This window comes from Aquarana catesbeiana, linkage group LG11 (assembly GCF_042186555.1).
Source record: "Aquarana catesbeiana isolate 2022-GZ linkage group LG11, ASM4218655v1, whole genome shotgun sequence".
In the NCBI taxonomy this organism is placed as follows: domain Eukaryota; kingdom Metazoa; phylum Chordata; class Amphibia; order Anura; family Ranidae; genus Aquarana; species Aquarana catesbeiana.
Genome location: NC_133334.1, coordinates 281,574,905 through 281,602,243, shown reverse-complemented (window position 1 = coordinate 281,602,243; position 27,339 = coordinate 281,574,905). Strand labels below are relative to the sequence as shown.

The window sequence follows — 27,339 nt, the reverse complement described above, 5'->3', positions numbered from 1 at the left end:
TGGTAATGAGGCAGAACTGAAGCCGTACATATTAAATGAGATTCTGGATGGCTGCACTCCAAACAGATCCGCTTTGATAAAAAAAAAAAATGCCCAACAGGTAGAATCCCATATGGTGGGGGAGGGGACTCAGAAATGGGAATACATGATGGGAGATGGGGGTCCTCTGAAAACAAATATTGTGTGCAATACATAAGCAAAGTGTATAAAACAGACTCCATGTATATAACAGTTTAATGTTTTTTTTCACACTGCAACTTGTGTAAGTTAAAGCGGATTTCACCCCCCCCCCCCCCCCGCGCGCGCGCGCGCACACACACACACACACACACACACACACTCTCCCCCATCACCCCCCTCCCCCGCCGGCTTTCACAGTTGGGTGCCCATAATAGAGATGCCGGCACCGCTGAGCGAGGAGAGGAAGAAAACTTCTGGGATGAGGGTCCGGCTGGACCGTGGGACAGGTAAGTGTTAATGAAGTCAGCAGATACAAATGACTTCTAAGGGAAGTAGAATACTTGGTACAGATAGTGACGGTATATAGAAATCCCAGCCCCGGGGTCACTATGCTTTGCTTGGTCAGAGATTTGTTTAATTTTATAATATCTTTAAACTGGTTTAATATTTCAGCACTTTTCACGCCGACCAGCTGATTCGGAGCCGTTCATGTTGTCATGGTGACTAAAACATGGATTGTGCATCCAGATGAAGGGGGGGGAGGGGGGTTCTTCACTCCAACCTATTAATTCTGACATATCTTTCAATGTTAGAGGGTCTGTAATCCCTTCACCAACCCTAGATCTGTAGTTAATGGATATGCCTTTTTAAAGTGTGTGTAATAAATATATACACAATGTATAAGATATATATAGCGCCATTAGTTTGTGCCGCACTTTACACTATAAGGAGACGGTTACAATAAATGAGAGCTCTGCTCCTGACCGCTTGCAGTCTAATGGGGTGGAGCAGAAGGTTGAAGTGATAGAAGTTGTTGGTTGGAGGTGATGGACTTCTCTGAGAAGATCGGTTTTAAGGGATCACCTAGAGGCAGCCATAGTTGGAGATGGGTGGACAGATTTGGGGTCAGGCGTCCCATACGATGGGGGGAGTTTGAGAAGAGGAGGTCCTGAGAGGAATGGCGAGGACGTATTGGGTGATATTTGTGGAAAAATGGCCTAGTCATGAAGGGGGTGAAAACTTCCGACGCTGACATGGTTAAGATTTGCTTTTTTTTTTTTTTTTCTGGTAAAATTTGCGTTCCGGTGGTCTGACCTGATAGAGATGGATATGTGTTTTGTAATATATGGACTGGCCAAGCATGTCTCCAGACCTAAACCCTATTGATCATCTGTGGGACCTCCTCAAACGGAAGATGGAGGAGCGCAAGGTCTCTAACATCCACCAGCTCTGTGATGTCATCATGGAGGAGGGGAAGAGGACTCCAGTGACAACCTGTGAAGCTCTGGTGACCTCCATGCCCAAGAGGGTTAAGGCAGTGCTGGAAAATAATGGTGGCCACACAAAATATTGACACTTTGGGCCCAATTTGGAGATTTTCACTTAGGGGTGTACTGACTTTTGTTGCCAGCGGTTTAGACATTAATGGCTGTGTGTTGAGTTATTTTGAGGGGACAGTAAATTTACACTGTTATACAAGCTGTACACTCACTACTTTACATTGTAGACAAGTGTCATTTCTTCAGTTTTCTACATTTTCACATTGGGCCGGCTTTGGACAACTTTTTTCACCTTTAAAGAGGAACTGCAGTCTGCTCACCTAATTTTTAATATCTTTGCCATTCTGAAGCTTCCCTCCAACCACTTTGGATCTTATTTTATATATAATGTGATTCTGTACTTGACAAATATCCTGTAGAAATCTCCCTCCACTGAGTCTGGCTGCAGCCATTTTAACTGTGGGCAGCTGAAGCTGCTGCCTGTCCACTTCCTGGATTTAGACACACACCTCCAGCTCTGCAGCTCTCATTGGCCTTCTTATGACTCATCCCCCCCCCTCATGAGAGAGGGAGCGGTGTATGATGTCATAATCCTAGGCTAATGACAGACAAACAGGAAGTGGGCTGTATAAGGGATTTACTGGCAGAAAAAAAGTTTTACTATCCAAAGATAAAACAACAACAAGAGCAGAAGATTTAATAGATGGAAAGATGAAAAAATGACTGAAGATCCACTTAAATAATTGCAATTTAAAAACTGCGTTTTGTATTTACTTGGTTTATCTTTGTGTAATAAATTTAGTTTGATCTGAATCAAGTGTGACAAATATGCAAAAAAAAAGCATGCAATCAGCACAGGGCCAATCAGCACTGTCCAGACAGTCGGGAGTCGTGCAGCCTCATAGGACAGTCAGAGGAGGATAAAAACTCCTCCTACAAGCTTTAACCAGACACCGATAAGAGTCACAAGACTGCTATATACTGCTGATGAGAAAAGGTATCTAGCAGATTATATGTACTAAAAATAATTGCGTTTCGGTGTACTGCGGGAGACAAGATTTATTGTTTATTATTATTCAGGATTTATTTTGTGCCAACAGGTTACACAGCGCTTTACAATACAGAAGGAATAGGAGGGGGGTCCTGCTCATGAAGCTTACACTGTATAGTGAATGCAGAGTCCTGGGTTTAGTGACACTTTATTTTTTGCCACTTGTGTACCGTTGGGGGGCGGGGGGGGGAGATGTCCTTTAACTTCCTGTTTTTAAAGATACTGCAGAAGTTAAGCTAGCAGGGGTTTTAACCCTTACAGATACCACCATGCTCTTGTTATGGTGTATATAGGAATACCTGGGGAGGGCCTATTGGGTGGTGCTTTTCTCATTCTGTGCTTTCTTTATGGAATGCAGAAGACAACGGCTGGCACTGATGCCCGCTGACTGCTGATCGCGGGTTCTGGCTTCTGTGCTCAGCAGGAGGTTTACAGGTGATCGCTCCTGGGAAGAACTGCTGGATCTTAGAATGAGAGGTGGACATTGTGAACTTTGACGAGCGTTTCTGCTGTATAAATTAAAGCCGTTACTAGTAAAGCATATTTAGTCGTTTTCCATCACTTTTTTTTTTTTTTTTTTTTTTCCCCCCTCTCTCGTGGTGTCCTAATCACAAGGCAACTATCCTTGGCTGTTCTCTGAAAGATTTGTCTTCACTATTCAAAATCTTTAGTGTTTTTTTTTTTTTACCTTTTTAGTTGACCACTTCAGCCCCGGAAGAATTTACCCCCTTCCTGACCAGAGCACTTTTTGCGAATCGGCACTCCGACACTTTAACTGACACTTGTGCGGTCGTGCGACGTGGCTCCCAAACAAAATTTACATATTTTTTTTTTCCCCCACAAATAGAGATTTCTTTTGGTGGTATTTGATCACCTCTGCGCTTTTTTTTTTTTTTTTTTTTTTTTAAAGTTTTTGCGCTATAAACAAAAAGTGACAATTTTTTGAAAAAACATATTTTTCACTTTTTGCTATAATAAATATCCCCAAAAAATATTTAAAACTTTTTTTTTTTTCCCCTCAGTTTAGTGTATTCTTATACATATTTTTGTTAAAAAAAAAATATATATATCGCAATAAGCGTGTGATTGGTTTGCGCAAAAGTTATAGCGTCTACAAAATAGGGGATAGATTTATGGCTTTTTTTATTTATTTTTTTTTATTCATGACTGCGACATTATGGCAGACACGTCAGACAATTTTGGGACCATTGGCATTAATACAGCGATCAATACTAAAAAGGTGCATTGATTACTGTAAAAATGTGACTGGCAGTGAAGGGGTTAACCACTAGGTGGCGCTGTGTGTCCTAGGGAGTGATTCTAACTGGAGGGGGAGGGGCTGTGTGTGACATGTCACTGATCACCGCTCCCGATTACAGGGAGAGCAGAGGTCAGTGACAATGTCACTAGGGAGAGCCGTGAGATGCTTGTTTACATTGGCATTTCTCCCTCACTGTGAGACGATCGCGGGGACATCAGGTCCGCGGGACCCGCGATCGCAGGCATGGAGCTCCCGGTGGGCGTGCGCCCACGAGCTGCCTCTTAAAGGGCAACATACAGGTACATTAATCTGCCGCAGTATATCTGCGTGAGGCGGTTGGGAAGCGGTTTAAAGTGGATGTAAATCCTCCATATACCCAGTGAAGTGAACAGCCTCAGATACAGAGATAAAACAAATCTCCCTACATAAGTTTTACCTGTATATCTGCTGTCTTCAGCTTTATATACTGTTTAGAAAGTCCACTTCCTGTTAGAATTTTCTCTTCCTGTTCCAGAAGGGGGAGGGGCGTCTTGCCATACACTGAGACAGCTGATTGGAGGAAAGGCGCACACACACCCCTCTCCTCATAGGCCGAGACTTGCAGAGCTGTGCTGTGAATGGACCAGCTGTCTGCTAATCTATTTATAGCACCCGACCCTGACACAAATTTCAGGCTGGTTTTATCACAGGTGTCAGAACTTGTCAGTTATGCTGATAACAGAACGGAGCAGGAGAAAGCCACAGGACTTCGGGCTTTGGAGAGGGATAAGAAAACACTACAGAGATGTGCCCAGCTCAAGTTTCATGAACCGGATTACATCCACTTTTAAGAGGGATTAGAACACCTATCGGGTCTCTGTTGGTGTCTGTGACCCCGCTGGGGAGATGCAACTCTTCCCCTTGGTCATAAAGTGATATAAACACACACATCGTATAATGTACATTGTCCCTTCTATTTCTGTAGATGGGTGGCGGCGCTGTAATTTTACTAAAAAAAAAAAATCGAAGTCCCTTTTCCCTAATGGATATCCAGCTGTCACATGACCCAGCTCTCTCCCAGCCTGTCTGCAGGGAAACATAAACAGGAGAAGCTTCTAGTCCTCTACTGCTGGTCACATGTTCAAAGTGGGGGGGGGGGGGGACAGCCTTTGGGATACAGAGTACAGATAAAAACATCAAACTGTTTTAAATTGTCATACAAATATATATTTGAAATCAAATCTCTATTATTTTCTGGCAATAACATGGCGTGGGCGGTTTTTTACCAGTCTGTGACATATCCCCCCCCCCCCCCAGCCTGTGTCTTAGAATAAGAGGGAGGTGAAGCCTCCAATCTACATGTAATATTCCCCCCCCCCCCCCTTATGTTTAGCTGGTTATTGGGCATGAAGGAGAAGAGGGAGTGGCCTGTCATTGTGTATACGCCCACGTGTGTGACTCTATAGTCACATGGGCTGCTCAGATGTGATAGGGAGGGAATGCTCAGCATAGGCAGATCCCTGTTCAGTGAGTTTCTATGTAAACAACACAGATCGTTGTTCTGACAGGAGGGAAGGGACGGAGTTTGTGTCCCTGCATAAATTATATCTCTTCCCCTAGTAAAGGTGCCTCACACAGTACACACACACTCTGGCTAGGCTCACATTTAACCCTCTGATTGCCCCTGATAACCCATTCCAAGCCAGTGTCATTAGTACAGTGACAGTGCATATTTTTTAGCACTGACCACTGTATTAGTGACTGGTTCTCACAATGTGCCGGTGTCAGAATGTCCTCCACAATATTGCAGTCCCACTAAGTCGCTGATCGCCAACATTACTAGTAAAAAAAATTTAAGAATTCCATAAAAATATCCCATAGTTTGTAGATGATGTAACACTTGCACGAACCAATCAATGTACGCTGTTTGGGTTTTGTTTTTTTTTTACCAAAAATATCTAGCAGAATACATATTGGCCTACATTTTATGACTACATTAGATTTTTACATTTTTATTTTTTTTCCTTTCAAAATGTCTGCAGGCGTCTGGCATTGCACCCCTGATCACCGGGCGCAATGTCTTACAGGCTCCTTAAATGAAAAATTAATTCACTTTTTTTTTTTCCTGCAGAAATCTGGATTTATTTTTTCCCAAAAGGTGAACTTCTCCTTTTTAATATGTTCACATCTTCAACACACAATGTATCCCCTTGTTTTCTCATTTGTGGCTCGTTTATACTCCTTGTTTGTATTGTCTGAGAGGACAAGGATCTGAAACGTTCATATCTATCTGTGTGGTGGGGGAGCTGCCATGAAGATTTTGTTGCTCGTAGATGTAATTCTTTTTTATGTTGTGTTTTTTATTTTTTATTTTTTTTTCTTTCCGCAGGGTAGGCCATTAGGGCATAGAGTACCCTGGAATAGATGATGTGTATATTCAGCAGACACCATAAGTGCTGTGCTTATCCCAGTGGACCGATAGCGGGAGGTTAGAAGGATGTCGGAGTTGGCAGGTTTCCTGCAGACGATCAGCGCAGGACTTTTCTTGGAATTGCGAAGATCCAGCAACACTCTTTGTGGTTGTCTTAATGGTAACCAGTCAGGATATAAACATTGAATCTTCTATTACTGACATGTTTGTAGTAAGTGTCTCACTAGCGAGTCGCTGTTCGGGGATTGGCACGAGGCTCGTGAAATGCCAAGAAATCTTACCCGGGTACCTGAGATTGAGGTGGTAGTGAAGCGATGGTAACGGTGCGAGGATTGGAACCTTCACAATCTCGGGGGCATTTCCTATATATTGCTATCTATTCGGGTTCCCAGTAAAGTGCTTCTATGTTTGTGTTCTTCTTGTTACATAACACTGATTAATGGTAAGAGGTTTTATACTAGAACTATAAGGCATGGGGGGCGCTCAACCTGTGACCCTCCAGCTGTTGAACTAGAAGTCCCTTCATGCCTTTACCTTTCAGCCTGCATTCACACCTGAGTGTCTCAAAGTTGTGCATTTTTACCGCATTTTTACTGCGCTTTTTGCTGCGATTTTGTTCAGGTCACTAATGTAAAAGGCAGAAAACCGCCTGTAATCTGCCCCAAAGAAGCTCATGTTCGTTTTTTGAGCTTAGGGCGTTTTTGAGGTGTTTTGCTTCAGGTAACAAATTGCTCAGATGTGAACAGGTGCCATTGAAATGAATGGGATTTTGCTGGTCGGGTGTTTTTCGGGTGTTTTTCGGGTGTTTTTCGGGTGTTTTTCGGGTGTTTTTCGGGTGTTTTTCGGGTGTTTTTCGGGTGTTTTTCGGGTGTTTTTCGGGTGTTTTTCGGGTGTTTCAAGCATTGAAAACGCTCAGGTGTGAATGCAGCCTCAGTTATGCTCGTAGCTGTCAGCCTTCCATTGCCTCATGAGATTTGCAGTTTTGCAACTGCTGGAGGGTCTCAGGTTGAGGACCCATGCTTTAAGGTGTCCAATCTCCCCCTGTGGTCAGACTAGGGCCGTACCATTGGCTGTTCTGTGGAGGAAGTAAGACTGATGACCACTCTAGGGGTTCCCAGAACGTGCTTAACCCCTTAAAGAGGAAGGTGCAATGTGACCCATTTTCTAGAAGGGTCAACATCTTAACCTTTTAAGAGCATAAATTGGCAGGTGGTGGACCATGTGGGATTCACAGTATTGGATTCTTTGCTGGACTTTCAGATTTAATTTTTTTTTTTTTTTTCAACTCACATGAGGTGTGAGATAAAAATATATAATAATTTTTCACTATTCTGATTATGTAATTTATAGCGTGTATGTTTGTTTTTTATCATGCAGGATATGTAATTTTTTTTTTTTTGAGGTGCACAGCATTATTTCTTGTAGCTGCACAGCCCTATAAATGTAGAAACTCTTTGATAACCAAGAGCTTACTTGACCCTTTTTACAGTGGTCCTATATCCATAAAAAAATGCACCTTCAGAGTCACCTGCTCTCTTCAGTAGGTGGACTGATGATGGACCAAGTTGCTATGTGCTAATTTCCGGAGAGCGCTGGGTTTCTGGGAGTCTCCAGGCATTGTAAAGGCAAGAGGTCCAGGAGGTACCTGCCTTATGGACCTTCTGAGGACACTTAAGAAATATTGTGTGCATTTTGTTTTTTAGCGCAGCATATATCTTCTTTTATGTGGTGTACTTGTCTACTCAAACATTAGCGTTCAGTTTGGAAGTAGTGGAACGTTGTCTCCTTGCGTTGATCAGTGAAGTGGGCGATCAATCCACCACTGCTCAAGGAACCTGAAGCAACCTTCGGAGGAACCCTGTTTGAGAAACACCGCCGTAGATTCCTTTTCTATACCAGTTCTATGCTAGTGGCTAAAACTGGTTTTAAGCCAATTGGTCAGCATTGCAACTTACACTCATAAAATGAAAGGTCAACAATGGCAGCCTTCATAATTCTCCCTTCAAGTGGTTCCAAGGGCTCATGTTTTCTTTACCTTTGTACATTCTATTTATATTAAGGTAAAAAAAAAAAGCCTCTGTTCTTTAAAAAAAAAAAAAAAAAATTCTTTTAACCACTTAAACCCCCTTCCTAACCAGGCCAATTTTCAGCTTTCAGCACGCTTATGTTTTGCATGACAATTACTCGTGATATTTTTGTCTTTTTTTTTTTTCCACAAAAGTAGAGCTTTCTTTTGGTGGTATTTAATCACCGCTGGGTCTTTTTATTTTTGCACTATAAATGGAAAAACCGAGAATTTTGCAAAAAAAGTTTCTTCGTTTTCGGTTGTAAAATTTTGCAGTAATTTTTCTTTATAAATTTTGCCCAAAAGCTTTACTGCTGCATAAAAAAATAACCAAAATAAGTGTATATTATTTGGTCTTTGTGAAAGTTTAGAGAGTCCACAAGCTATGGTGGCAATCACTGAAAATTGATCACACCGGATGTACTGACGGCCCATCTCATTTCTTGATACCCGAACACAGGGGGTAGACAACCTCTGCACTCCAGCTGTGGTGAAACTACAAATCCCGTCATGCCTGAGAGTGTCAGGTTCTTGCAATGCCTCATGGGACTTGTAGTTTCACCATAGCTGGAGTGCCAAGGTTGCCTACCCCTGCCCTAACATGTCAAGACAGTACAAATACCCCCCAAATGACCCATTCTTGGAAAGTAGCCATTCCAAGATATTTATTTAGAGGCATGGTGAGTTTTTTTGAAGTTGTAATTTTTTACCACAATTCGTTGCAAAATTATTTATATATTTTCTCCCACAAAATTGTCATTACCAAGTTATTTCTCACACACTGTATAGACATACTTGCAACTACAACCCAAAACACATTCTGCTGCTACTGGTGAGTATGGCGGCGATACCATGTGTGAGACTTTTACACACTCTGGCCACATAGAGGCCCAACATACAGGGAGAACCATCAGGTGTTCCAGGAGCATAAATTACACATTTCATTTCCTGACAACCCATCACTTTTAAAGGCCCTGGAGCACCAGGACAATAGAAACTACCACAAAATGACCCTATTTTGGAAAGCAAACACCCCAATGTATATTCTGAGGCAGCATGAGTCTTTTGAACGTGTCATTTTTTTTTTTTTTTCCACAAGTTTTTGAAAATGTGGAAAGAAAATTTTACACTTCTTTTTTTTTTTTTTTTTTTTTTTTTTTTTTTTCCACACAAAGTTGTCCATTCATGAGATATTTCTAACACATAGCATGTACGTTCTGCTACTCCTGAGTGTGGCGATACCACGTGTGAGACTTTTACACAGCCTGGCCACACTCAGAGGCCCAACATTTAGGGGGCACCGTCAGGCGCTCTAGAGACCTTAAATAACAATCTAATTTCCCGACTACCTATTTTGTGGGGCACTAGAATGAGGCACGGATAGGGCAGAGGTGAGTGCTGATGGGGTCTCCCGCCTCTCCCCACACGCTGTATCGATCGGTGTGTACAGTGTGCGAGGAGAGAGCTGAACCGGACATGGGTCGGTTTAACACGTGATCGCTCCCTTATTGGATGCAGTGATCACGTGGTAAAGGGACACTGTTTTTAACCCTTATCACGATCCGTGATGCGCGGGGTCCAGTGAAACCGGCGACCATGGACACGTCCGTGTGTGCGCCCGAATCTGGAGGACCTCATTGTAAACCCTCCCAGAATTGGCCAACCACACTGTAGCCGTCAATTGGCTGTGGCCCGGTCGGCAAATGGTGAATATCATAATAGGTATACTTTATAGAATTGTCATTGTATCGGCTTTTAATATTATACATTTGTAAACACTTTGTTTAAATTTTGCCCACCTAAAAGACCACATCCAGCCGGAGGGGGCTGTACATATGTGAATTTTGCTATACTTTGTGGCTATTGCAAATTTAATGCCGCTTGACTGGCATCACCTATCAGACTTGTTCATGGGATGGTGCCACAGCTGTGAGTCCAATGCTCGGCTGGTGGTTGTGGTGCCATAATCTCATTTTAATATTGCCATTTAGCAAAAACGGGAATATAGGAGGCAGGGGACGGCAGTATCTCCGGAATGCCTGCAAGCCGCTCCTCCACTGCCTTGTATCATCTACCCTTAGCTCAGGCATGTAGGCAGGAGGGTGTGCTCAGCTGGCATAGCCCCCCTACCATGAAGATTCCTGGTGGTATGACAATTTGGCCTAAACCAGGAAGTAACTGAAGAGATGTATAAAAAAAAGTGTAAAACAAGAAAATAATCTCCGTTCCGATCTATTTACTAATGTTATCAACACAAGTTCAAAAGATTCTAAATCAATGGCTCAGCTATCGACCCCTCCCCCGCACGCCAAGGTACTAGTTGTACTCCTGGACACTCCTTTCCGCCCCCACATCTAATCGCTGTCCAGAGCTTTCTGCCTCAACCACTGCAACATGGCCAAGATTCGTCCCTTCCTAACCAATAACACCACAAAGCTCCTAGTTCACTCCCTGGTCATCTCTCGTCACGACTACTGCAACTCCCTCCTCCATTGGCTGTTCTTTATATAGGCGACCCCCCACCCCACCCCCCCTCCAGTCCATCATGAATACTGCTGCCAGGCTCATCCACCTTACAAACCATTCAGTGTCTGCTACTCCCCGCTGCCAATCCCTCCGCTCCGTGTCCTCCGCCCCTCGCTGCCAATCCCTCCGCTCCGTGTCCTCCGCCCCTCGCTGCCAATCCCTCCGCTCCGTGTCCTCCGCCCCTCGCTGCCAATCCCTCCGCTCTGTGTCCTCCACCCCTCGCTGCCAATCCCTCCGCTCTGTGTCCTCCACCCCTCGCTGCCAATCCCTCCGCTCTGTGTCCTCCACCCCTCGCTGCCAATCCCTCCGCTCTGTGTCCTCCACCCCTCGCTGCCAATCCCTCCGCTCTGTGTCCTCCACCCCTCGCTGCCAATCCCTCCGCTCTGTGTCCTCCACCCCTCGCTGCCAATCCCTCCGCTCTGTGTCCTCCACCCCTCGCTGCCAATCCCTCCGCTCTGTGTCCTCCACCCCTCGCTGCCAATCCCTCCGCTCTGTGTCCTCCACCCCTCGCTGCCAATCCCTCCGCTCTGTGTCCTCCACCCCTCGCTGCCAATCCCTCCGCTCTGTGTCCTCCACCCCTCGCTGCCAATCCCTCCGCTCTGTGTCCTCCACCCCTCGCTGCCAATCCCTCCGCTCCGTGTCCTCCACCCCTCGCTGCCAATCCCTCCGCTCCGTGTCCTCCACCCCTCGCTGCCAATCCCTCCGCTCCGTGTCCTCCACCCCTCGCTGCCAATCCCTCCGCTCCGTGTCCTCCACCCCTCGCTGCCAATCCCTCCGCTCCGTGTCCTCCACCCCTCGCTGCCAATCCCTCCGCTCCGTGTCCTCCACCCCTCGCTGCCAATCCCTCCGCTCCGTGTCCTCCACCCCTCGCTGCCAATCCCTCCGCTCCGTGTCCTCCACCCCTCGCTGCCAATCCCTCCGCTCCGTGTCCTCCACCCCTCGCTGCCAATCCCTCCGCTCCGTGTCCTCCACCCCTCGCTGCCAATCCCTCCGCTCCGTGTCCTCCACCCCTCGCTGCCAATCCCTCCGCTCCGTGTCCTCCACCCCTCGCTGCCAATCCCTCCGCTCCGTGTCCTCCACCCCTCGCTGCCAATCCCTCCGCTCCGTGTCCTCCACCCCTCGCTGCCAATCCCTCCGCTCCGTGTCCTCCACCCCTCGCTGCCAATCCCTCCGCTCCGTGTCCTCCACCCCTCGCTGCCAATCCCTCCGCTCCGTGTCCTCCACCCCTCGCTGCCAATCCCTCCGCTCCGTGTCCTCCACCCCTCGCTGCCAATCCCTCCGCTCCGTGTCCTCCACCCCTCGCTGCCAATCCCTCCGCTCCGTGTCCTCCACCCCTCGCTGCCAATCCCTCCGCTCCGTGTCCTCCACCCCTCGCTGCCAATCCCTCCGCTCCGTGTCCTCCACCCCTCGCTGCCAATCCCTCCGCTCCGTGTCCCCCACCCCTCGCTGCCAATCCCTCCGCTCCGTGTCCCCCACCCCTCGCTGCCAATCCCTCCACTGCTCACACCACAATTAAATTCGCGATACAACAATTTACAAAGCCCCTGTAAATGATCTCATAAAAGACATGTGTAAATGTTTTCTGCAGAATTAAGTTACAAAAATAAATGTTAACAATCTTTAACCATATTAACATAAAGCATATCCGTGTCCATCAGTGCAGCCTCATCAGTGTCCATCAGTGCAGCCTCATCAGTGCCCATCAGTGCAGCCCATCACTGGATGGGGATCACAAGGAGGAGTCAGAGTAGGTCACACAAATATCTCCTGCTGTGACACGGCTTAGATCTGAAACGCTGGTTGCTGTCAAAGTCCCGCTTCCTGGACCGGCTCCTATGATGGACACGGATTCAATTTCCCGGAATTGGGCCAGTGTGCTGTCTCATAGGAGCCGGTCCAGAAGGCTGGACTTCGACACCAGCCGGCATTTCAGATCCAAACGGGAGATCCTCTGTGTGATCCAGCTGGCTGATCGTTTCTAGCAAAAGCTGTGCAGCTTTTTTTTTTTTTTTTTTTATACAGGGCATCAGAGCAGGCAATTGCCTCCCTGCCCCCCCCTGCACCAGTCAGCCTCTGCTCCAGACTCACTCACCTAATGTGTACAGGTGAGTGAAAATATTGAGGGCTGATAAAACTAATAAAAAATCAAATCTTCAGAAAGTGAAGTTCCCACGTTAAGCCGTGCAGGAATGAAGTCATGTGACATGTTCCCCCCCTCAATGTGTACATGGAGTGTGTAGTCTGCATCCAATTATTCACATGTAGACTCATCCAGTGGTGAAGCCGGGGATGTGATTTGTAGAAGATCTTCAATCAGTGATTCAGTGTCTGTATACAGTAAGCAGGACCTTCTATTCAGCTTCCAGTTTCAAGCTCTGACTTATGGGATGAAGTTGTATATTTCTAATAATTTACTATCATCTTCTCTGCAGTTCTTTTATCCAACTTCCTGCTTTTCTGTTGGGCAGAGACTGTGCCGTCCCGAGGACAATATGGTTCCTGTTTGTCTATTAATAGAGAAGGCCATTCATTGTCTGTGGCTGAACTGTTGCAGCTCTTTCATTGTCCACTTATCAAGAAGACCTACAAATGCGTTCATGAAGTCACGTGTCCTCCCGAGCGTAACCAGACCGGCCTCTGGGGAGCGCACGGTCTCCTGCCCCTCGGCCTCTGGGGAGCGCGCGGTCTCCTGCCCCTCGGCCTCTGGGGAGCGCGCGGTCTCCTGCCCCTCGGCCTCTGGGGAGCGCGCGGTCTCCTGCCCCTCGGCCTCTGGGGAGCGCGCGGTCTCCTGCCCCTCGGCCTCTGGGGAGCGCGCGGTCTCCTGCCCCTCGGCCTCTGGGGAGCGCGCGGTCTCCTGCCCCTCGGCCTCTGGGGAGCGCGCGGTCTCCTGCCCCTCGGCCTCTGGGGAGCGCGCGGTCTCCTGCCCCTCGGCCTCTGGGGAGCGCGCGGTCTCCTGCCCCACCTCAAGACCGATTGGGTGTTTACCAAAGTGATATCTCAACAAAATAAAGCATGGAAACATGGGGGGGGTGAATATTAAACATTAAAATTGAGTGTTTTTTTTGTTTGTGGAGCTCAGATGTGCAGTTTAAGACAAAAAAAAAATAAATCAAATTGTATGGGAGTACTTGGTTCAGGAACAAACTATTTGTAAGGTAGTTTTAGAGGCACTCACTATATCTGCTCTCCCCAGGAGCCTGCACTCACTATATCTGCTCTCCCCAGGAGCCTGCACTCACTATATCTGCTGTCCCCAGGAGCCTGCAGTCACTATATCTGCTCTCCCCAGGACCCTGCATTCACTATATCTGCTCTCCCCAGGAGCCTGCACTCACTATATCTGCTCTCCCCAGGAGCCTGCACTCACTATATCTGCTCTCCCCAGGAGCCTGTGTTCCTGATACCGGGTCTCCCACAGTACACAGAACCTGAAAATGCAATTTTAGTAAATATAACCTGCTAAATACCTTTTCTCATCAGCAGTATATAGCAGTCTTGACTTCTATCAGTGTCCAGCCAATAGTTAAAGCTTGTAAGAGGAGTTTCTGACTTTCCTATGAGCCTGCTTGACCCCTGACCCTCTGTCTGGACAGTGCTGATTGGCCCTGTTGTGGGTTTAGCAACTCTGTTCACCTTTTATTTTTTTTTTTTCCTAACACTTTACGGGGGGGGGGGGGGGGGGGGGGGCTTTGAGATTGAAGTGACTGGAGATCAGCAGTGCTGAGATGCTGCAAAGAGTTAAATGTTTACAAAAAATAAGTGAAACCCTTAATGTCATCTTGTTAGAAAACAGAATCTCAGTGCAGAGAAGAGGAAATGCTCATCTCCAGACTCCGCCCCTTTGTTGTCGGGAGGACTGAGCCGACCTCCTGTGTTTTTAGTACTTGCCGCTTGTTTGAAGAGACAAAACCTGGGAGATGTTCCTGTCTGGCAGAGATGTGCTGGGATTTTTTTCTCTTATTTTGCTTATATTGACTGTAAACCTCTTCAGCTCCGGAAGATTTAAACCCCCCCTCCATGACCAGGCCACTTTTTGCGTTGCGGCACTGCGTTACTTTGACCGACAATTGCGCTGTCGTGCGACGTTGTGCCCAAATAAGATGTATGTCCTTTTTCCCCCACAAATAGCGCTTTCTTTTGGTGGTATTTGATCTCGCCTGCGGTTTTATTTATTTTTGCAGTATAATAAAAAGACAATTTTGAAAAATATTTTTTACTTTTTGTTATAAAAACATCCAATAAAGTAAAAAATCTAATTTCTTCATAAATTTAGGCAAATATGTATTCTATGTATTTTTTTGGTAAAAAAAAAAAGTCGAAAAATATCGATTTGCTTAAATTTTGAATCAATTTGACCTCTCAAGATTTAAATCTATTTATTTCCCCAGCCCTACCTCCATGCTGCCGCATTCATGGAGCGCCCCTTCATGTTTGGTTACCAAAAGGTAAAAACTCGGCTCACCCATGAGATGCCCAATTGAAAGTTTCTATAAAAGCAGCTTAAATGAACTAAATCTCCCCTCCATCCAACTGTGGTGACTGGATGGGGGAGGGATTAGAACGTCTGTCAGTTTTTATTGCTGTCTGTGTCCCTGTTGGGGAGATTCTCTATTTGTTCTGTTGACCATCATTGAAAATAAAAGAAAATCCCCAAATTTTAGGTTGTCACCAGAAAAGTTAACGGGGATGTAAAGCAGCGGCTTCCCTTTTACTTACCTGAACCCGGTCTTTCCAGCCGCTGTCTCGGGTCCTGATTGGATAGATTGATAGCAGTACACAGCCATTGGCTCCAATCAAATCCAATGACATGGGGGGGGGGGGGGTCAATGGACGCAGCAGCAGGACGAGGGAGCGGCTCGAAAAGAGGAGGAGCCAGGAGCGCCGCTGAGGGACCCCAGAAGAGGAGGATCGGGGCCACTTTGTGCAAAATCAACTGCACAGAGGAGGTAATTATGATGTTTGTTTCTTTTTTTTAAAACAAATTTTTTTCGTATCTGTTAGTAGAGGGGAAATCTTCTGATGGGGATACTATCTCAGGTGACTTGGGGGGTCCCTAAGAGATTTCCCTAATTTGCAGGGATTTCCTGTTTGGCTATGAAGGAAGTGAAGGGAAATCTCCACAATGGGACACAGATGACAAAAAACAAGTTCTAACCCCTCCCCTTACTCCATCCACAAGGGAAAGATTTGCCGATCGTTCTACTTTATAACTTGTCTCTTTTGCGGGGAATGTAACGATCATAGAAATCGTAGAATGCAGCGTGCGCAGAGCTGATATTTTACTACTATGACGTTTAATGACGTGACAATTTATTCATTATTTTTTCTTTCCTTTTCCTCCACAGGATAAAGATAAAGTTTCCCTAAACAAGACTCCAAAGTTGGATCGAAGTGATGGAGGGAAAGAAGTGAAAGAAAAAACTACCAAAAGAAAATTGCCTTTCTCAGTCGGAACCAATGGAGATCAAAAAGATTCTGATACCGGTAAGAACCAGTCTGAGGTCTGCCACTTAGTGGGCGGAGATTCTGGTCTGGTACCTCCCATATATTTAGTGTGTGTGTGTATATATATATATATTTAACATTTTTCAGTAGAGACCCTACAGAATAAAATGGTAGTTGTTGCAATATTTTATGTCACACAGCGGTGTTTCAAACGCGCTTTTTTGGAGGGAAAAAGATTGCACTTTAATGAATTAAAAAACGAAACGGTAAAGTTAGCACAGTATTTTGTAGAATATGAACGCTGTCGCGCTGCGAGAATTGTGATCTTTATTCTAAGCAAAAAATCCTGATTCTCGTTTTGGCCAGAATTGTGAAGCTCTACTGCAAAGTCAGTTGCACCAGTTTGAACGGTTTCATTGCCAACAATAGGATGCGATTTGTCATGCGATTCGGATTTGTCAAATTGCCTGTCAAGTCTCACCGGTGTGAATGGGGACTAAATGGCTAAATTTCCTCTTCAAAACCAAAAGCCTTTCATGGTAAACACCACAATGTATTCTAACACACCGGTGTGCATGCATGTTATGTGACCTGCTGATGGTTTTGGACCTGCACAGTGCTGACGTTTGGACAGCTGGCTCTGGTGCGGGCACTGAGGTCCCCCCTCCCCCCCATAGTGCCAGCTCTTCTCTGCCATGATTGGCTTTCTTTGTTTCACTCGGATTGTCTGCATTGTATGTAAATGATCCCACCGTCAGGTTGAAGTGTAGTAGGTGGGACACAGCTGGTGTGGATGCTTTTCATTGGTTTCTGAAGCGGTAAAGGATGGTGATTGGTTCTGGTGATCTCTGGTATTTGTCCCAATCAGAATTTTCCTGTTTTGACTGAACTGACTCAAAAAGTGTTTGAAAAAATGGTTGTCGTACACGATGCCGCCTCATTGGCTGCTCAGGGGGTTGATCGATAGTAGTCTGTCCTATGCCTGAATCTTATATTGGGACCTAATGTACTACAAAGAAAAAAATACAATTGTAAAAAGAGCTTTTGTACGATATCAGTGTGTTGGCACAGTATGGATTCCTTTATTAGCATTTCATAAAATATATTTTTTTTTTAAATCCTCGCTTTTCCTGTGACCCGCTTCCCCCAACACCCAGTTGGCGAGCGTGCATGAATAACCTCTTCTTTTACTATGATGCATTAATCAGGACTACATGTCCCATGGTGCCTTGCACAATACCCATGTGTGCGAAGTCATTACCAATCTGAGATTTCATTTTTCAGTTTCCCTATTTTGTGTGTGCGTATAGTTGAAAAATGTTTTGTCCGAGATGAAGATCACTTTGCATATTATTTTATTTATACTGGGATTCTGTACTTGTCAAATATGCTACAGAAATCTCCCTCCACTGAGTCTGGCTGCAGCCATTTTAACTGTGGGCAGCTGAAGCTGCTGCCTGTTCACTTCCTGGATTTACACAGAGGCACACCTCCAGCTCTGCAGCTCTCATTGGTCCTCGTATTACTCATCCCCCTTCCTTCCTGGCAAACTGACCAGAGAGAGATGTGCTTGATGTCATAGGCCTAGGATAATGACCAGACAAGAAACAGGAAATGGGCTGTATAAGGAATTTACTGGCAGAAAAAAAATGTTTTACTATCCAAAGTTAAAACAACAAAAACAAGGGGAGAAGATTTAATAAATGGAAAGATGAAAAAATTACTGAAGAGCCGCTTTCCTGGTGGTTGTAAAGTGTGGGGGGGTGAATATCTTAATGCATTAAGATAAAAAGCCTTCTGCGTGTAGCAGCCTCCCGAATACTTACCTGAGCCCCCTCTCTATCCAGTGATGTCCACGTGACTCAGCTGTCCCGGACTCTCCTCCTGATTGGCTGAGACACAGCAGTGGCGCCATTGCCTCCTGCTGTTGTCAAATTCAGCCAATCAGGACAGCGAAAGGGGGCGGGACAGAACAGCGGGGCTCCGTGTCTGGATACAAGGAGCTGTGACTCGGCTCGGGTGCCCCCCATAGCAAGTCTGCTTGCAGTGGGGGGGGGGACTGAACAGGAGGGAGGTGCCAGGAGAGCCAGAGGGGGACCAGAGAAGAGGAGGATCTGGGCCGCTCTGTGCAAAACCAACTGCATAGAGGAGGGAAGTATGACAGGTTTGTAAAGTCTTGTTATAGGGGGGGAAAAAAACAATCACTTTAATGCTGAATTCCCACATTGTACAGGATGGGATTTACTGCATTGTAAACCTCCTGTCACTGGAAGGAGACACAGAAAAGAATTGTTTGTGTCCCATTCACATAGCAACGTAGTACAGAGCCGCATTTTATCGCAGCACACAGTACAGAATCGCATATTACTGTACAGCAGTGGAGAATTCAAATAAAGTTTGTACAAAATAGAAAAAAGTAGGCGTGTGTTTGTTGTGTTTTAATTGTGCACCACACTGCCCCCTACTGCCAGTGAATGGACATCGCCATAGAGGTGAAGTGCTCCAGCAGTTTTGTGAACCGAAATCGTAATTTGTTGCCGACTACAAAACCTGCAGAAGTCGTCCGTCTAATGGCAGGAAATTCAATCTCCTACAAGGGTTAGAGATCCCATAAGGGAGAAGTTGTCTAAATCAGCACTAGTTGTCCCAATATTTAACCTAAACCCCCCCCCCCTGCCCCGCCCCCACCCCCCCAAAAAAAATCTGCTGTCGGCAGAATGAGCTGAATTTTTTATTTCACTCGTTCCTCGGAGTTGCTCTTTAGCTGCTTGTACATGAATTGTGTAAGACGCGTGTTGTATGTTTTGTACCCAATCCCATCGTCTGTGTTCTGGGCTCACTCCGGATACACGCACCCCTCCCCCCACGCCTTTCCCGCGCTCTATGGAACCGTGTTCAGGTTTGTAATGATGAAAGAAGGACGGCGATTTTAATGGTGCAGATCCTGGTTGTATTGAAGCGTTTATAGATAAACGTGCGTTTTGTGCGGCTGTCTGCGGGGCGATCCCGTAACTCTCCAGTAATGGGAAGTGTTTGAGGAGAATCTTCCACCACAGACAGTTCACTGACTGTCATATTCTATCAAGTCGAGTGCAGCCGTTTCTATCTTTAGGAGAGCTTTTTAATTGAATCAGCGTAATGGATTTGTGCAGAGTGGAGACGCCGCGTGGGGGGGAGGGGATGTGCGATTTTCTGGTCAGGTTATCGATCGGCTCCTCGTTCAGCTCTAAGCTTTTAACCAGTTTGCTTTAATCAGCCCGGTGAAAAGACGACAATTGGCTTAATGGGTGCGAGTCTGAGAAACGCTTTACAAGATCTCCGCGCTGGAAACTGATCGTTCATATATCATATACTTTATTTTTATTCTTTATTTTTACAAAATTTCACTTTTTTTTTTACATTTTAACGGCTCGGTTCACCTGAAGTTCACCCCGCTGCAATTTGTCATGTGACTTTCTGTGATGTGCGACAGGCTGACAATTCACATTCACTTCAATGGCTGCCGTAATTGCTTGCGACTCAAGTCACAGCAACGACAATAAATATTTCCTGCACTACTTTTCTGCGTCTTCCTTGTGAGCGGCATGGACTGCATAGTTCTAATCGCAAAACTCACTTCTCAAGTTGTTTGTCTTGGCAAATTTGTCTGCAACTTCAGAGAGTTTTGTAAGTTCAGTTATGTGCGTCACGCTCTGTATTGTGATACCCCAAAGTTGCAAAACAGTCGCATGAAAGTTGAATTAACTGCTTGCGCACCGCCCGCCCTGCTTGCGCACCGCCCGGGATACCTAGTGCGTGATCCGGCACTTCCGGGTAGGGGGAGTCGCACGCGGCCGTGATTTGGCACAGCACAAGCCGATCAGCCAATCAATGTCCACCGGAATTCTCTGATCATCTGGCAGAGCGGGAACGGAGCTCTGTGTATGTAAATAAGGCAGATTTCTGTTCTGACAGCGGAGAAGTGATGGGTTCAGTTACTTTGGCTAGTGAAAGCGCCTCACACAGTACATAAACACTGGTTAGGCACACATTTAACCCTTTGATCGCCACTGGATGTTTAATCATCGTCAATTGACTGCCATCATCAGTACACAGTGACAGTGCGTATTTTTAGCACTGATTACGTTATTAGTGTCACTGATTCCCGCAAAGTGTCAGGATGTCCGCCATGATATCGCAGTCCCACTATAAGTCGCTGATCGCCGCCATTACTAGTATATATTAAAAAAGAAAAAAAATATTAAAATCCAGTAAATATCCCATAGTTTGTACTAGACGCTACAACTTTTGCACAACCAACGCTTATTGGGATTTTTTTTTTTTTTTTAACCAGACATGTAGCAGAATACATTTTGGCCTAAATTTATGAAATTTTTTTATTTTTGGTTTATAATGCAAAGAATAAATCCAGTGGCGATCAAATACCACTAAATGAAAGCACTTTGTGGGTCAAAAAATTGACCTAAATTTTATTTGGGGTACACTGTTGCATGACCGCGCAATTGTCAGTGGCGCCGAATTGCAAAAAAAAATGTCCTGGTCATGAAGGGGGGGGGGTCAAGCCGTTAGTCACATCGGAAGTTGCAGCACTAAATCGCTGTAAACTGCGCCTCGTACGGCTTCCGTTGCCAGTTGATGTTTTGCGGCTTTGGCCAATCACAACAATGCAGTGTGACCCCCCCCCCCCCCCCCCCATTCCTTTTTACTTGTGTTGTATGTTGTAGTCGCCCTGACTAGGTGGACAATGCGATTTACCAATAAGATTTCCTGTCCTTTGGTCACTCCCATTAAAGAGGCGTGGCCTCACAAAGGGTATTAAAGAACAATTGGGCTGGCCATCTTTTGGGAATTCTTGTTTCCTGGCTGTCATGTTAGAGAGGTTGTAAACCTCTGAACCCCCCCCATCGCATACTCGCTCATTAAGAAATACTTTCCTTAAAACGGTATCAAGCGCTGTCATTGGCCGGAGCCACGATGTCATCGCTCCCGCGCGCAGGAGCCGCCGTTCATGGCACAGGTTCGGAAGGAACGGCACCCTTGGGCCATTCTTGTGCCAGTGATGTCTATGGCTGCATGCACTGGAAACTGTACAGGTTTAGGATATTTATCAATACTTCTAGGGAAGCCTTATTATACATCAGAGAAACTAGAAAATAAAATGACGATCATTGCAATTTTTTGTCACATGGTATACGCACAGTGGTTTTTCAAAATCCTCTTCCTTTTTTTTTTTTTTTTTTTTTTTTTTTTGAAAAAATACACCCTGGCGAATTTTAATGCAAAAAAAAAATAACCCAATTTTATATTTGGTAAAATATCAATTTTTCGGACAGTTTTTATGGGAATTGAGTTGTGATGTAAGACGGCCGGGTCTCTATAAATTTTGGGATATTCTTTGCACACCTTCCCAGAAATCCAAAACCTTTGGGAAATCTCATATATAATGGAGAACTTTGGTCAGCTCCAAATTGCCAACATCCCTCCGGGGTGGAGGTCAGTGATGGGTCCTTCACCACCAAGTGACCATTTTATAGTAACCTTCGTGGATCTTAAAGTATCGGAGAAAGTGGCCACCTCTGGCGTGGGCTATTGGAGGTATTGAGCGATTATCCTTTATTTGTGCTGTGGGATTAGAAATTAAAATAGCCGAAAAGCATTGCACCGTATTACTACACAGACCAATAGATCGGAGACGTGAGTCGAGGAAGGAGGAAGGAAGCACCTGACCGTGTATTTATCGTTTATCTAAAGTCCTCTGTGTACAGGTCTCCGTGCAAGTTTCTATGCGATGCTACTATAGTCTACCTCACACTCCTGAACCCCATCCCCCTCTCACCGCTCCGTGTGATGCTTTCAGACAGAGCTGCCAATCCAGAAATCAGTGGGCAGGGTGCCAGACAACCCAGAGCGGGGTGCCAAACATTCTGAAGAGCAAAAGTTACTTGAGCAACTTTGTAACGGGTCGTGGACCATAAAGATTGGAGCGGGCAGATGACAGGACTGTGTCCACTCTACATATGTGGAGCAGACACTGACACAGACCACTCTACTGAACCACCTGATCTGTCCAGACGGAAAATGGCGGATCCCCCGCTTATTTTTTATTGTGTGGATCGGATTGGAGGTAGGCGGGATATAAACGGGTCTCCATGTACATCTGCGGCACCATAGAGATAAGAGGGGTTTTTGGACGTTGAGTGAATGAATGATTTGTAGAGCGCTGCAAATGCGAACTGAATCGCCTCAAGGCGCTAGATGTGATCTGTGTTGTCAGCTTATTAGAAGAGGAAGGTCTTGAGTTTTTTCCTGAAGGCCTGATGGTTTTCTTTCATGCGGATGTCAGTCGGAAGAGCGTTCCATAGCTGAGGTCCTTGGACTGCGAATCTTCGCTCTCCCTTTGCTTAGTAGCGATATTTGGGAATGAGGAGGAGGTTTTGGTTAGATGATCGAAGACTGCGATTTTGTGTAGCATTTTATTTTCTCTCGGAGATATAGCGGAGCGTTTCCTTGTATGCATTTATGGGTGAGGCAGAGGGTCTTGAATGTGGTCCGATTCTTTACGGATAGCCAATGTAGGCTCCTCAGGAAAGGGGAGATGGATTCCCAGGGTTTTTTTCCTGTTAGCAGTCTTGCCGCCGTGTTTTGGACGGGTTGTAGGCGCACAAGCTGATATTGGGGTAATCCTATGTAGAGCGACTTTGCGTAGTCGAGTTGGGAATTGATTGTTCCAACTACTGCTGCTTTGTCCTCTTCTGGGATGAAGGGGATGAGTCTCCGTAGCAGGTGGAGGAGATGGTGAGATCCGCTGACTACCAATCCTATTTGTGCATCCATTGTCATTTCTGAGTCAAAGATAACTCCGAGACTCTTGGCTTTGGTGCTCGGAGAGATGGTCTGTCCGAAGATGGTGGGCGGTGTCCACAGAGTCTTAGTTTTGAAATGTTTGTTAGCGTGTAGGAGAAGACGTTCTGTTTTTGAACCGTTGAGTTTGAGTGAGGCACAAGACGTGTGGTAGGAGAAATTGTAAAATTGTTGCCATATAAACAAAGCATAACTCAGAAGCATGTGATACGTGGTTGAACATGGTTTTTTTTTTTTTTTTTTAATCTATTTACAAGACAATGGCATACAAAAAAATTCATGTATGTACATGCACGTATCTGAAATGGCATAGTATCCCATTGAAGTAACCAGTATAAAAAGCCAAATGCTTATTGAGTAATGGATGCAAATGAATCACAGTTGAGGTCAAGCTATGTGTTGGGAACATGACGACATTAATGGGCTCAACGCGTTTCATGGCCAGTTGCCACTCATCAGGAGAAAACTCATAGCATGTCTGAAAAGAGATACTATCTGGGCAAAACATTAGATCCTTTTTGGTAGAAAAGAAGATGGGGGGGGGGGGCAAGGAGAAATGAGATGTGTATCGCCCTGCTACACCTGCGTATAAGTTCTAAATCAGCCGTGTTGCAAGTCAGGATCTGCCAGGCAAGTCTATCCCGGGAGCTGAGGGAATGAACCCAAGGAAGAAGCGAGTGCACCGACACACCCCAGGAGCAGCCTCCAAACGTAATGGGCGAGGGTGAAAAAAAATTCTATCGCCATAGAGATAAATGGAGGGTCAGATTGCATCCGCCTGAAAAACGGACAGGCGACCCCCATTGGACTGATTGTGTGAAAGGGGCCCAAGGCTGCTTTCACATTGATGTGCTGTGGTTTACCCGCACTACAGGTGTAGTGCAGTGTACCTGTGGTTTTCCTGCGGGTTACCCACACTTTGTCATAGACTTCTATTATATCCTGCGTTCAGGAATTTTGGTGCGATTTTTCAGAAAGCGCACCAAACACGCAGGTAAGAACAAAAGTCTATGGCTCAGTGCAGATAATCTGCAGGTGATTTTGTGGAACAGTTTGAAAGCCGCTCCAGGTATTGCCAGCTGTCGCTGTCCCAGGCGCAGTGCAGTTGGTATCCCCCCTTCACCTGTGAGCAGATATACTTGTGCAGCTCTGCTCCCCGCACAGCCGTGCTTCCTTTAGTGCCGGTTCCATTCAGAACTCTGATGCTCTGGGATGGTGGGTTAGGAACCCGCGATCTGGGCATGCTGACCTGTCATCCCAGAGCAGGAGGTCGCGGGCCTCATCTGGGCTCGGCGGGCCTCATCTGCGCTTTCTATATCTCCTTACCATGTGCAACATTCTTCATTCCACTGTCACAGCCGGATTGAAAGTGACAACTCTGCTGGGAGTTGAGGAGCAGTGCAGCATTGTTGTCATACCTTCATGGGGTGTATTTCACTGGCAGGATCAACAGGTAATGTTGGGTCTTTGCTGGGGGGGTCTAGGGGGGAAATTCTATGTTCAGGAACACTTTCAATTAAGTGCTGCAGCAAATTTTTTTTTTTTTCTTTTTAATTGGTGGTCTTAGTTCTACTTTAAAGAGAACCTGTCCTGAGGACTATGGAGGAGGCCAGTACTGGATCGATGACCCCAGATCAGGCATTCATCGGAGTCCCAGCATACAACTTCTGATCTGCTGTCGGCTCCCAGGTCCGAGGTGAAGCCAACGGCTCAGCATATTGACCAGGGAGCTGACATTCATGAGGCCCCGCAATGGCAGCTTCAGATTTCTTTTAGTACGGGTCTCCATTACCAACGTGCTGAAGAAATGAGGTGTGTTTGGTGGAGATGGCGTGCGTTTCATCTGATTGTCATGTGTGTTACATCCATGCAGCCCTGACTGCTTCCCACATCTCCTGCAATCTGATCGGGCTCCGGGGGGCCCCGGCTTTGTAATTAGTAAACAAGATCAGACTGTGGCGTGAGCAATTAGACATGTGGGAAGCAGGTTGTATGCCACCCCACCCCCTTCCTGTCTTTATTGGATTGTTAATTCTTGTTCATGTGGTCGCCGTGTTATCCTGACACATTTCAAGCATGCTTCTGTTCTTTCAAGAGAAGTCGGCCCTCCAGCTGAATAGCAGAGGCCTGTCTGCATGCGTCTTCTCAAGGCTGCGCTTTGAACCTAATGAGCGAGATTTTTTTTTTTTTCTTTGCTGTATAATCATTTTTGTGGTATGATTTTTCCTTTCCGCCTCCCCTTCAATCTTCACATTTGCTGTTTGGAAATGTGGGATTTAGTGTATAGCGGTATACCATTCATGTGGTTGCAATCTTGATTTGGCTGCTCGCTCCTCTTCCGTGTTCTGATCTTACAAGCTGCAGGCTTCTCTCTGACGCACCGCACGTGGGGGAGAGTCACGTGACCGCCTGCCCAGCGCAGACTCAGATGATGAGCGGCCACTGCAGCCGCATTCCTGTGTCTGCTCTAAACCCCACTACACACAATCAGACGATCGCACAAATGATTGTCCATTTTTCTGTAGGTTTTTTTTTGCATGCTCGTCTCCATACCAAAAATGAACGGCTTATTAAAGTTAGGAAAATTCTCGTACAACAGAATAAAAATTCAGAAGTGATGTCGTTTTAGACGAGAACTGAACTGATTAACCAATTAAAGTGATTGTAAAGGCAGAAGGTGCAATCTATGCATTAAGATATAAAAATCTTCTGTGTGTAGCAGCCCCCTGAGCCCCCCCTAATACTTACCTGAGGTCCATCTTCATCCAGCGATGTGCTTGAGTGCCTCGGCCATCCGGCACTCTCCTCCTGATTGGCTGGGACACAGCAGTGGGTGCCATTGGCTGCTGTCAAAGTGTGCGCACCAATAGGAGAAGGGGCGGAGCCACGGCTCAGTTTCTGGCCACACACAGCAGCGGCTCGGTTTAGCTGCCCCCATAGCAAGCTGCTTGCTGTTGGAGCAGGAGGGGGATGGGCCGGGACTGAGGATCAGGGATGCTCTGTGCAAAAACTTTACAGATCAGGCAAGTATAACAAAAAGCACACACTGCACATGTCACGAGTCACACTGCGCTGTAATGACCGGGCAATCTTCTGGGACATGTGACGTGTCCCAGAAGATTGGAGAGGAACTTCCGCTGTGCACCATGAGCAGGAGCTGGGTACCTGTCAAAACTAGGTACCTGCTCCCCCCCCCCCCCCCAAAATGACGACATTCCAAATGTGGCACGTCAGGGCCAGTACTTAAACCGGATGTTCCGCTTTTGGGGGGGGGGGGACTCCGCTTTAAATGGTAATTGCGCGGTCATGCAATGTATGCAAATTCCTTTTTTATAATTTTTTTCCCCCACAAATAGACAAATAGAGCTTTTTTTTTTTTTTTTTGGTGGTATTTGATTACCTCTGCAATTGTTTGTTTTTTTTTCTTTTTTAGCTTTTGGAAAATTAATATTTTTTTTTTTTTTCCAACATGGCATCACCAGTACAGCATCATGATATGACTTATGTGGCGGTGATCAGGCACATCCTATTAAATAGAAATCCTGTTCCAGACGGTCCGCTGCACCTCCATGTATAGGACAAACATTCGGGGACGTCGCTTTGCCTGTACATGCCGCCTGCAGTAATTGTACTGTGGGAGGTCAGCAAGTGGTTAACGAAAATTATACAATCTCTGGTGTCATACGAGAAAGATGTTCCTTCTCCCATCGAGTATTTTTGCACAATTGCTTTCAAAGCGGTATTTTTCATACAAGTTTCTGATCATGTATACGAACCTTGATGCTCTTTACATTATGTGGCCGGGGTCAATGGCCTCCAGTAGTCTTCTGATGACCAGCTTGCAAGCTTTGCCCATTCCAGAAAAGGGGTTCAGTGGTGGGTACTAAACCGGCCCCCTCCACTCCGGAGGACGAGGAAGTGTCTGGAAAAAAGGTCAGACTATTGAAATGAGAAAATGTAAAATCGATCTTGTGATGATCAATTGTGAAAAGATTGGCATTTGTTCAGCGTTTGAAGCATTAGACTGACAAAGTAAACAACAAAGACCTCTGACCCTTGGCAGTCCAGGTGAACTCGGACAGTCCCGGTCAACTGCCTGACCTTGATCACTGTCTCCCAACTCCGGAGTGGATGGCAGTATTACATAACGAGCCTTGTTGGTGCATCTATAGATACAACTTTTTTCGGACCTTCACCTGCAACCCATTGGGAGGTCTTTTTGCAGAAGTCCACCCCCCGCTGTCACCAAGAACCAGAGGC

General features: G+C 46.0%; 1 protein-coding gene across 1 annotated transcript in view; it reads left to right on the top strand.

The window, feature by feature from the left end:
* Positions 1-397: 397 nt before the first annotated feature.
* Positions 398-27,339, top strand: part of ANKRD11 (ankyrin repeat domain containing 11) — a 128,049-nt gene continuing 101,107 nt past the window's right edge. The window contains 2 exon segments of the mRNA XM_073603909.1: positions 398-467; positions 16,102-16,257. Coding sequence (XP_073460010.1) covers positions 398-467; positions 16,102-16,257 — 226 coding nt within the window.